This window comes from Nomia melanderi, chromosome 2 (genome assembly GCF_051020985.1).
Source record: "Nomia melanderi isolate GNS246 chromosome 2, iyNomMela1, whole genome shotgun sequence".
Taxonomy (NCBI): Eukaryota; Metazoa; Arthropoda; class Insecta; order Hymenoptera; family Halictidae; genus Nomia; species Nomia melanderi.
Window position 1 is genome coordinate 8,960,839 of NC_135000.1, and position 12,221 is coordinate 8,973,059.

The 12,221-nt window shown below is 44.3% G+C and overlaps 1 protein-coding gene across 2 annotated transcripts in view; it reads right to left on the reverse strand.

Moving 5' to 3' along the window:
* Nucleotides 1-282: 282 nt before the first annotated feature.
* Nucleotides 283-12,221, reverse strand: part of LOC116425333 (midasin) — a 98,257-nt gene continuing 86,318 nt past the window's right edge. For both annotated transcript variants that reach the window (XM_031972923.2, XM_031972916.2), the window contains exons 21-28: nucleotides 11,184-11,572; nucleotides 9,605-10,812; nucleotides 4,776-8,836; nucleotides 3,456-4,705; nucleotides 2,571-2,927; nucleotides 1,403-2,198; nucleotides 649-889; nucleotides 283-578 (exon numbers count right to left, since the gene is read on the reverse strand). In XM_031972923.2, the coding sequence (XP_031828783.2) occupies nucleotides 396-578; nucleotides 649-889; nucleotides 1,403-2,198; nucleotides 2,571-2,927; nucleotides 3,456-4,705; nucleotides 4,776-8,836; nucleotides 9,605-10,812; nucleotides 11,184-11,572 (8,485 nt within the window). In that variant the 3' untranslated portion in view covers nucleotides 283-395. The remainder of the gene's footprint in view (nucleotides 579-648; nucleotides 890-1,402; nucleotides 2,199-2,570; nucleotides 2,928-3,455; nucleotides 4,706-4,775; nucleotides 8,837-9,604; nucleotides 10,813-11,183; nucleotides 11,573-12,221) is intronic.

Below are 12,221 nucleotides of genomic sequence, written 5' to 3' on the forward strand. Positions count from 1 at the left end.
ATGCAATAAATACCCGTAAACCTAGCCTATTCTAATTTATTTTGATCTATTCTATCTATCTATCTATTCTAATCTATTCTATCCTAATCTATTCTACGACTACACTGTTCAACGCTGGTCTACACTGACCTACTCCCCTCGACTCTCAAAACTACACTGCACCCCAAACGCCTTACAATGATCTTAAATACTAATCTTATCGACTCGGGCACGGTCATCAGCCTAACGATCAGAGTCCCAGGTCATAAACGATGTTTACAGTTGAAAAGAAAGACACGGTGGTTCAGTTCAGCACGTCGTTTATTTGAATAATTAAATAATTACTATGTCGTATCTTATAATATGGGAATGATATAATGGGAATATAAATGAAATGCACAACGCGAGTCAGCGAGTTACGTGTCAATTCTACCGACAATTTCGAACCACTGCCTTAAGGCATCGCTGAGTACCGCTGGCAAAGTGTCCATGTGTCGTAGAATAATATAAAATGGGAATGGGAAGTTGTCCATGTAAGATCGAATGCCCAGCAGCTTGCCACTCTCGAAAACTGGCATCCTGATATCCAGTATTGAATTCTGCAACATAATTAATGATTTTATCATTAATTATCTATGGTACCAACATTGTGAGACTAGAATTTCTTACCTTGTTGAGAGGGTTGTCAACGATTATGAAGACTAGGAAGATATTTAGCAGCTTGGCTCTTCTCACAGCTGCGTTCACCTTCTCCACTCCCTCAGAGAATATTCCTCTACCATCGGACAAGATGGTTATCAACTTTGCACTGTCAGTGGAACTGCTCTGGGATGATAACATGTCTATCGCGTAGTCTAGCAGTTGACCAATCATTGTCTTCTTCTGTTCAAACTTCATCTCTTGAATCAATCTGTAAGTTGGATCACATGTGATTAGTTAATTGATCATAATTGATCATAATTGATAATTGGTCCATTAAAAGCAATTAACCCCTTGCCCTATGATCACTTTTTCAACTCTGATAGGACTACTTTGTCTTGAATAATTCATTGGAAAGAGACAAGTTGTAGACATACTCTATGTTTACTTTGCTCTTGATTATAATTAATTACAGAATAATATTTGTGACTGTTTGTTAAATCATATTGAAAATCTTCACGAGCCTGACACGTTAAGGCAAGTTAACCCCGTGCACTCAAGAATAGTTTTCATTACATTCATTAATTTCTGATGAAATATTAACAATATTTGCAACTTACATAGAGGAACATCTTAAATTATGGGGCAGAATTATTTCTGTTTCATGTGTTAATACCTCATTCAACATTTTGAACCTTTCACTTATAATTTGGGAGGATTCATCTTTTAATTTTGGGGATTATAATTTCTGAGAGTGCAGAGGGTTAATTCCTTGTATACACACCTTGCGCCACTTTCCTCGGTGAAGTTCTCCCCGAACGGATGAATGATGTTCACCTGTTCCCCGAAGCTGACGACAGAAAACTGACCAACTTCTAAATACGTCAACGCTTTGCCGATCAACGAGAGTGACTCGAAGGCCAGTTCCTTCGAGTGATTATCCGCCATGCTGCTGGAGTCGTCAATCGCCAATACAATCTGGTAATCCCTCTTCGAGGGTTTCGTGCGTCTCAGCCAAATCTTGTCCTTCCGGAATTCGCTGGCAATGTAAGGGATTACCTTTCTCATGTTTATGCGCTTGCCTGTCCTATAGTCACCTTTCAACCTGGTCGTCAACGTCGGTTCCAACACCAGACGCAATTTCTCACTGAGTTCTCTGGCAGCTGACTCCGTCAGTGTACTGATAGAGCTCCAAGCATTCGCTGCTTCGACGGACGATGACTGTCGACTCCACTGAACTAACATGTCCACAATCTCAGACCTCTTCTTCGCGATATCCTCGGTGGAAATGCTCAATGATTCTGGTTCTGGCAAGTTTGTATGGAAGGTGGACTCACTGCCACGTAGAACGCGACTTGTCTCCACTATCTCACCCTCAACTTCACCTGTCACTTCTGTCGCTTCAGTCTCTTCAGTGACATCGGACCTTTCACCTTTCCCACGAGACGATTTCTCTTTTTCACTGTCATGTACTTTGGAAGACCGTTCCTTCTCTACCTTCTTTTCTTCTTCTTCTTCAGGTGTAGGATCTTCGTACAGTTTGATATCGACATCATCCGGCTGATCATCCATTTGTTCATCTAAAATTGAATGGGAATAAAGTAAATGATGAGAAACATTGTCATACATGTATAACTTAGTTAAGAGTCAAACAATTCCATGAAGCAAAACACAAAATGGGAGAAGTATATTAACCCCTTGACCTGTGATTTCTCAACTGTGATCAATACGGCTACTTTGTCATTAATAATTTATTGGAAAAAGAGAAAAATTCTCATATGTTATGCCTATGTTTCCTTTAAGTATAATAATTGATTACAGAGGAATATTTACTTTGAATTCGAGTTAACTAATATATATATTTGTTGAATCATGTTGAAACTCTGGGGTTAAATCATTTCATTGAATTGCTTAGATTAAAAATTGTTATAAATTAGCTAATTGTTAGCAACCTTCTATATTTGACGCCTGCTGTTTAGTCTGCTCCTCGGTGGCAGCGTCGAAGACCACTTCATCAAAGGCTTCTGACTTTTTAATGTGTTCATAGGTTTCACTCGCGCCACCATTGTCAGCGTCATTCTCCTTCTCCGCTTGATCATCCGGCTCGTCACGCATCAGTCCAGTTTTCAACTTCTTTGCAGACGGCTGAGTTTCGTCGTCTAGCAGACTACGGTTCTCATCGCTCTGTCCTGGCTTCCTTCGCTTCTCAATTGGCTTGGATGACTTCTCTTCACCGGAAGTGGGGGCGTTCTCTTCCTTCTTACCGCCGGAATGCCCTTGTCGCTGTTCCGTTTGCGCCTGACCGGTTCCTAAAAGATTTCACAATGACAAGATGAGAACTGTTTGCGAAAAAAAAAACTATTTAATCCTTTGCACTGGAGAGGTGACTCTAAGTCATTAGATTTGATGTATCAAAACTATCGTCTTATATATAATATACTCTGTACAATGTGTCAATATGTGAGACATTCAGATAAATTAGCTTAATTATTAAGTTAGCTTTCAATTCAAATTATTTTCAGTTCAATGATTTTTTCTCAATTGAACTTTGGCCATTCTATACTGTAAAATTGGCCATTCTATGCTGTAAAATTGGCCACTGTCAATTTTACAATCAGGAAAGCAGTAAAGTCAATTCAGAATATACGACTAAGCTTGTAAAATAATTTCAAGTTACAATTTCAAGTCTTCTGGCACCTTTAGAAACAGTCTTCATTTACCTATGCTTCCACATTCCTTAATTAGAAACATCATCGTTCATATCTCACTGAAGAATGTATATTTCCAAGGAAAACCTGTCCAGTGCAAAGGGTTAAAATGAGACTAACGAAAACTACCTTTATCCTTTTTATCATCTGCACTGATCTCCGTCGACTCGGTTTCCATGTTCTTGTCGTCTGACTGGCTTTCGACAGCATCTCTGGAGCCATCTTTCCTCGACTCGACTTCCTGCGAAGCATCCATTTCTTTGCTGCTCGCGTCCAAACTGGCTGACACTTTCTCTTCCTCTGGTTGCTTGTCTTCCTCCATACTCTCCTCTGGCACATCATTATCCTTATCCTCTTTACTAGCTTCTGTCTCGTCCTTCTTATCAGTATCAGCTCGAGGATCCTCCTCTGCATCAGTACCATCTTCATCAGTATCATCATTCCTATGTTCATCTTCCTCTTGACCATCTTCTTTGGACTCTTCTGGTTCCTTTTCTTCTGGGGCTTTAGACTCCTTTATCTGATCTATATCAAACGGATTTTCTTCTTGATCTTCATTGTCCTTGTCCTCTTTCGTTTCGTCGTCCAAATTAATGTCCTCTGGGAGGTTAAACGCTTCCGGCTCGATCTCTGGCTGCTGTTTCCCATGATAAGGGTCTATCTGGTCATCGTTTACCTCGGGCTCCTTGAATTCGTCGATTTCCTTCTTCTCCTCTTCTTTCATCCCACCTTCCTGCTCCCTTTCTCCATCCTCGTTCTTATCTTTATCCTCAGCCCCATCTTTTCCTCCCATTTCCTGCTCACCTGTCTCCTCCCCGTTGCCCTTCTTTTCCTCATTCTTCTCTTCTTGATCCTCTTCCTTTTCTTCCTCCTCGTCGTCCTTCCACAGCTCTTCATCAACTGTCTTATCAGGATAATCAAGTTTCCCCATTTCCTTATCAAGATCGTCAGTACCGTCCTCGTCGCTTTCCTCTTGTTCATCAGGATTTAAGTCCTGCTGATGACTGTCAAAGTTCTCCGACATCTCGATACCTTTGTCTTCCTCCTTGCAGTCCTTCTTCTCACTCTCCTGTTTCTCTTCGTTAGGACCTATCGTGTCCTCTAACTGATCCTCAGATTCTATTCTGTCTGAAACGTCTTTTGTCCCTTCACCGTCAGCCAATCCCATTCCTCCCTCGCTTGGACCACCATCTTGGCTCTCTTCGGCATCAGGAGCGTCTTCCGGCTGGCAGAAACCGTTCTTCGCTAACTCAAGGAAGACGTTCAACTGTAGATAAAGTAGCTTGCAAGTCAGACGGTAGGAAGCTATCAGCTCATACATATAATAATGAACCAGAAGGCTGAATTGTTGCAGCAGTGGCAAGTGCTGCGGAAGTGTCCTGAAAGGAATAATATTATTAATTCTCTGGTATCCGTATAACAGAATAAAGCTGCGAGAAAGGAATTTACCTCTTCCAAAAAGTAATACTTCGGTGAATCATGAGCTTACTGATATCAACCTTCTGGCAGTCCACTTTTATACATCTAAGATCCCATATCAACGACCTTACCAATCTTCCCGTCAACAAATTCTTTTCAGACTCCTCTTCAGATTCTTCTTCGACATCCTTTCTCCCTTTATTCGTTGCCCGAGTGCTTCGTCGAAGCTGCTTCTGAATCCCAAGAAGCAAAGAGTCGACAAGTTTCTTCAACTGATATTCCTCTTGGTTTATAATGTAAGTATACACATCATCCTTGTTCTTCATCAGTAAGTCCATTAAGGACTCAAAGCACTTAGTCTTGCTGGTGATGTTCTCCACGATGCAACGAACATGGCAAGCGACAGGATGATCCTCTGTGAACACGGAATTCAGACTGACCATTTTCTCCTTCACCTCGTTGATCTTCCGAAAGCATGTCCTAAGGAAATCAACGTTCTCCCTCTGCATCAACAAAGACAGACCGTAGCTACGTCTGAGCGCGACTTCGAAACACTCGTAGAACTCCTGCGACAAACTCGCTACCACTTTCAGGGCGTCCTTTACGAGCACTGCCGAATCGACAGCGCTCTGTCTTGAAACGGGTCTCGCTCCCTTGTTCATGTCAAGGAGACTTTCCTCGTCGACAGGCTCCGAAGGACAGCTTTCCAAATAGACAACGATCTGCTTCATGGTCAGTTCCAGCCATTGAAGGAAATTCTGCACATTCAATGACTCCATGTCGTTAACGTCCCTCTCGGTGATATACAACGTGTCGGATTTCCTCCAAGTTTCCACGTACTTGTGGACACTCCACATTTCACTTTTAAGATTAATGAGGGATTGGTAGAGAAACTCAGAAATCATCCTCTTCTGCTCGTTGGCCAGGACGATCAGATGAACGGAGTATCCCCGCAAACGCTCCATGTTCCGCGTTCCAATGTCGCTTTTCCCGGACTTCAAGATGCTGTCCAGGAAGCCGAACTTGATCAAGGACTCGAAATAATATTTCTCAGCGTCGGACGCTTGCTCGACGAACCCTCTGTCTATGTTTCCATACAGATCCTTGTCCAGCGCGAGGTACCACATATTCTTCGGCTCCAACAACGAAGCCAACTCCACGTCATCATACGTCTCACACCGCCAGGCTAAGTCGCCGGCTCGGTAAGACAGTCCAAGCTTGTTCAGCGACTTGAAGTAATTCGACAACGCCAATTTCTTCTGCTGGAGGATGCTCTTCGCTTGCGACCGTTGCTTCTCTTTCGTCAGAGTCTTGTCCACTTGTAAGCTCCTCAACTTCTTGCTCTCCTCCAGGCTGTCCTCTATGAAAGCCTCAATGTCGTGTCTGATCTGGGAGTACCCGCGCTTGCTGAAAATATCCTCGCAGAACTGGCGAGCTTTCAGAGCCAGTTTCTCGCCTTTGCGCAGTTCACCGGTTCCAAGTTGCACCAAGAAATCAGCAGGGCCTAGATCTCTGCTGACGAACGAGTCCAACGATTCCGGACCGGTTGGCACGGTCAAGTGGGCAGCGACGTGCTCCTGCAGACACTTCCGGTACTCTTTCGCCAGCTTGTGCAGCGTTCTGCGCGTCTTCTCGGCGGTGTTCTTCACAGACCAGTAGCTGACGTCGTTCCACCTGGTGATCTTGACGGTGTCCCTCACCTTTCTGGCGATCGGTTCTTTCATCGACTTTATCTTGTTCCTCACGCCGTTCAGAAATGGACGGTAACGATGGTAAATGTTCCAGAGCATATGGGACACCTCGCAAGGATGGGCCATGTGACTGTACTGATACAGAGTGTAAAGCAGTCGAAGCCTGGGTTCGAATTGGATTAAAGGTGATTTCGTCAGGAGCTCGGTGAACATCGTCGTGTAGTATTCCCTGTTATTGATGAATTCGGAGAAAGGACACTCTGCGGTTGAAATTACCGATAGCCAACGGTACATCAGGAACCACCACTTGGAAGACTCCGCTCTCAGGTCATCCTCGAGGATCTCCAGCGAGTCCTTCCACCTGGACAGCTCGAGTTTCCTCCAATAAAGGATCTTCCTGCCGAGGAACTCGATGAACTCTGCCAGGCTGACGTCGGAACGGGCGTTCTCCTCCCATTGCTGGATCTTGTTCAGCAGCAACTCGAAGCCTACCAGGAACCTGAGCAACGACGAGTCGATCGGGAAGCCCAGCAGCCTCTCGATGATCTGCTTGACGGAATACAAGAGGGGATTCTCTGGCCACTCCTCCAGGAAGCTGTCGACCCTCTCGGTAAGCCTCTCAAGGTACGGATAACATTCCTCCGCCTCACTGACGTTTGGGTCTCTATAAAAATCGTAGACGTCCTTGCGTCCAACCCGTGAATCCGACTTTGTCGACATCAGGACAGACATGCTGCTGATCAACGGTGTGCGCCAGTTTGTCTGCCCCGTTCCAACGCCCTCGCTGAACAACTGGAACCGTTGCACCAAGGGACTAACGAAATCTGTTTCCGAGCGTTCCAAATGCTGTGGTTCCTTCGAATTCCTTGATCTACTCGTCAACGCCTCCAAGTAGCTAAAATTTACACTGTCCCAATTGTCAAACATGGTCTGGATACTCCTCACAGCCTCCTGCTCTAACTTATGAGGAACCTCGACGCAGTCATCTATCTTGATACTAGCCTCTGATGGCTTCTGGGAAGCCGGGGCTCCCAGCTCCAGGAAGTCCTGCTGGTAGCTGGGGAACAGGCTCCGGTACTCTTCCTCCTCCTTCCTCTCCGCCTCCTTCTCATCCTCCTTCACTACGTACCAACTCTTCTCCGTCAGCGATATGCCCGTGACACACCTGGCCGTGTACCATGCAATGCATAATTTGTCGAATATCGGAGCGTACTCGTCATCCGACATGTGGCCATTATAAGCTCTCGCGACAGTGGACCAGTTCTCTAATTCTCGAAGAGCAACCAGTACCACCCTGTATTGCAGGTTAAACTGCCTGTCGTCTTCTGCTATTTTATCGTAACGGTCGCCTATGAAGGCGTCGCAGATCTCGGAAATGTAATGATTGTCGAGGCTCATCGTCAGGGGGAAACTCAGGTAACGGTTCACCGAGGAATCGCAGGGGGAATTGTGGGAATTCTCGCACTGCAGCAGCAGGGAGACACCGTGGTGCAGATTCGAGACAGCGCTGATGATAGGCAACACCAAATCCGGGAAACCAGTTAGAAACTTCCTCTCCAGCTTCTGCCAGAACCGTCTTACTGATTTCCTCCAGACCTTGACTTTCTCCAAGGTCGCCCCTTTCTCCAGAACGTCTCCTTCTGTATCCTGGTAGGTCGCCTCCATCGACTTCACGTGCTGCGAGATGGCCGAGTCCGAGGCGACGATGTTGCTGAAGCGTTGGATCTCCTCCTTCAGGTCCAGGAAACCCGACGTCGGCCTCGCCGCTTGGAAACCCTCGAAATTCTTCATTTCCTTGGACAACCTCTGCAGATGGTTCACGATCGCCAGCTCCTGGTGCTGAAGCAGGCGGACACCTAGCACGGTTCTCTGGAGATTCTCGATCAGCATCAGGTGCTCCAGCTCGGTGATGTTCTCGCGAGTGTACTTCGACATCAGGGCCATCCTCTGCACGGGATCTATGGCTCCCACGTTCTTAAAGACGAAGAGCTGCAGCTGGCCAAGGATTATCCAACCTTTACATCGCATCAGCTTGTCGTCTGAACTTTTCAGACTCGTCACTGCTTCTTGCAGAAGTTCCAGCAGACCGTCGAGCTGACTCTTCACCGTCTGCTCTTTGTCGTTGTTCGGTACAGGCTTGTAGTCCTTCATCGCTCGTCTGATGCAGGACATGCAGTAATTCGCTGTGGACAAGAAAGTGACCCTGTCGTTCAAGTGCGGGTCGAACTCCTTCGAACCGAACACCTTAGAATTCCGCCAGACCATCGTCCGCACTGCGCTCCACAGTTTCTTTTTGTTAACGTGATTCCTGAGATTGATCGTTTGAGCCTTGGTCCCGGAATGCAGCGGGAGCAGCTCGGAGATCAGCTTCCAGAGGGTCCACGTGTTGAAGCAGTTCATCTGAAAGTTAGGAATTATTGAATTTTAACCCCTTGCTCTACAACAACGAGTGAGACTCATGATGAAGATTTTCAACATGATTCAATAAATATATATATATTACTCGGTTCATTCGAATGCAAAGTAAATATTATTCCTCTGTAATCAACTATTATACTTAAATGGAGATATAGGCATAACATATGTTTAAAATTTTTCTTTTTCAAATAAATTATTAATGACAAAGTAGCCGTATCGATCAGAGTTCAGAAAGAAATCATAAGACAAGGGGTTAATAATATTGCAACATTTGATAGTAATATTTTCAATTCCGGCGCATTCAGTAATGAATAATTAACCCTTTGACGAATGCCAAGCATTGTGCAAGCAAATCATTTCACTGGTCAAGCAGAAATCAGTACATTTCCTTATTCTCTGTTACTGACGCATTCAGTATCTAATTTGTTATCTAATCTAAGCTTCTTACACTTTGGAGAATCGCCCGCGAAGGGTTAACAATGTTTACAAATGCCTTAACACATTGCGTACCGGTAACGAGAAATCTCGTTTTTATATAAAGACACTTAGCTACGCAACTTCGCTAATTACCACAGCATTGAAAAAATATAAAATTTAATTCGAATTGATTATCTATTTAAAATATATTACATAACAATATATCTGAGTTTTTCTATGTATAGTGATATAAGTTGACTTCAGTGAAAATTGCCATTCGCACAATTCAGTTTTTTGAAAATTAGCCGGTACGCAATGTGTTAACAAACATACCTCACAATCAACGTTGCTATCCTTATCCTTGTTCATATCCTCACTCGTGTCCTTATTTATATCCTCATTCGCATCCTCCTTATCCTTCTTCTCCTTTTGGTCAAACAGCTGCAGAAAAGCGTCGCAGTTCCCCGAAGCAGCCGTGCGCAGCGAGAAGTCCTCGAGCAAAGCGGAAAACTCGAAGAGCAAGCAGATCCTCCGTTTCTTAGGCAGCTCTTCCGAATTCAAACTCTTCATTAAACCGATCAAACGAACAGGTATCGTCGGAACGGTCTCAAACTTCTCAAGTGTCCGTTTATCATAATCCCCATCAATATCCTCGTCGCAAGAACCTCCATTCAATTCCTCCCAAATCACCAAACCATCATCTCCATCATTCCCTTGCGAGCATTCCGAGACCAGCTGCTTGCTCAGCTTCTTTTGAAAGTACAGAGCGTAAGTCATGAAGAAAAACTCGTAGATCGGCCATATCTCGATCTCCCAGCAGTCCTTGAGCCTGTTAACCTCTTTTGCACCGATCTCTTTGAGTGTCACGATCTCTGCGGCGATATTCTCCAGCTCCTCCGAGTTTTCGATGGCTCGGTCATCCCGGAAGCTCTCCGCGAGGATTTCAATCAATTTCCCTCTGGCCCTTCTGTTCTCCGGCAGAGCCAGCGAGGCGATCTTCAGCCGCGTCTTCGACAGCTCGATCAGGTCCTCGTCCGTGACCTCGAGCATTCTCGAGGTCGACCTCAATTTCTCGTGGAACCTCATCGTCTCTTCTGTGAAATGTGGCTGCGGCGCCGGCAGAAATGTCCGGATGTTGTCTTGAATGCTGTGCCGCTTGTTTACGTCCGTTGTGGAGTTGAAGTATTGGTCTAACGAGTCATTCCATTGTTGTGGATCCCGAGGGTCGGAAGGACTTGCTTCCAACACGGAGGTCAGCTTGTCGAATAACTCTGATAGCCACTCGTAGTGGATTTCCAATTGTGAAGTGATTTCTCGCAGGTCGAAGAAGGTGCCCTGGGTCTTGTCGACTAATGGGATGGTCCCTAGGTCGTAGAATCTTCGGTACCATTTTAAGAGATCTCGGAGTACCACGTAGTTGAGGCTGGTGATGTACAGGTTTGGGTTATGGAGGGAACAGTTAATGACATCCGCTGAGTTCTCCAGTATTTTTACGAAGTTGACGATGATGTAGTTGTCTAGCAGGTTGCTGGTTAGATCACCTGGAAGAAGGGAATTAGTGATTCGATGGAAGCTTGGAGAGTATTTGGTTAATTAGTTTGTAATGAAATTTTGGGCTTTTATGTCTCGAATGTAGAGATTGAGATACTCGGACATTGAAACATTGAAACATTGAAATACTCAAATATACAAATATTCAAATATTCCAACATTGAAACACTCAAATATACAAATATTCAAATATTCAAGCATTGAAGTATTCGAACATTTACCAAATATTTACGAAATTCAACAAGAGTCAAATTGACTTATTCCGTCAATCCAGTATTAATTATCCCATAACAACCATTAAATGTACATAAACGCGAGTATTACTCGCTGAACAAACGCAAAGTTGCGAGGCAACTCTCACCCTTCGTGGCGGCAAGCGAGTAATCCATCAGCAGCATGATGTTATCATCTCTCTGAATGACCCGCGACTCGCAGTCGAATGTCATCGCCGAGAAATACAAGGCGAGCATGAGGTTGTTCTGATGCCAGCCGAGCGAAAACTCCAGAGACGCATTCTTATGGAAGAAGATGTTCAACTCGTTCACTCTCTTGTAGAGAACCTCGGCGAGTTTCCCGAAACTGTCGGAGTCATTTTTCCCGAAAATAGACGAGCACCGGGCGCGCCGGAACTCCTTGTCGGTGAACGATGATCTCCCGTAGAAATCGAGCAAAAGGAGCTTCACGAATTCCTTGGTGTCCGTAACCGGAGGTTTCTCGAACAGGTCGAAATGTATTTTCGCCGGGTCGTATCTGGAAAAGTCGATCGGACGAGATTGTACGTAAGTGAATTCCTTCGAGCAGGGTAAATTAATTTCGAACCCCCTGCAGTGGGAAGGATGGCGATTTATTTTGATGACAGAGGTCAGAGGTGAATTCATGTGGTACATATATTATTCTTTCTTTAACCCTTTGCACTACAAAGTTTTTCAGTGGAAATATTTAACATTTTTCGACGAGATATAGACGACACTGTTTTAAACTAGAATTTTGCTGAATCTACTACCTTGTTAACTTAATGATTTAGATAGATAGATCTAACTTGCTAATTCATTAACTCATTGACTCAAAAATTCATCTAACTCGCTAATTCATTAACTCATTGACTCAACAATTCATCTAACTCGCTAATTCATTAACTCATTACCTCAACAATTTATCTAACTCGCTAATTCATTAACTCATTGACTCAACAATTCATCTAACTCGCTAATTCATTAACTCATTGACTCAACAATTCATCTAACTCACTAATTCATTAACTCATTGACTCAACAATTCATCTAACTCACTAATCCATTAACTCATTAACTCAACAACTCACCTCCCTCATTAACCCAACAATTTCCCAACTCACCAACCCATAAATTCATCAACCGATCAACTCAACAATCCACCCAAC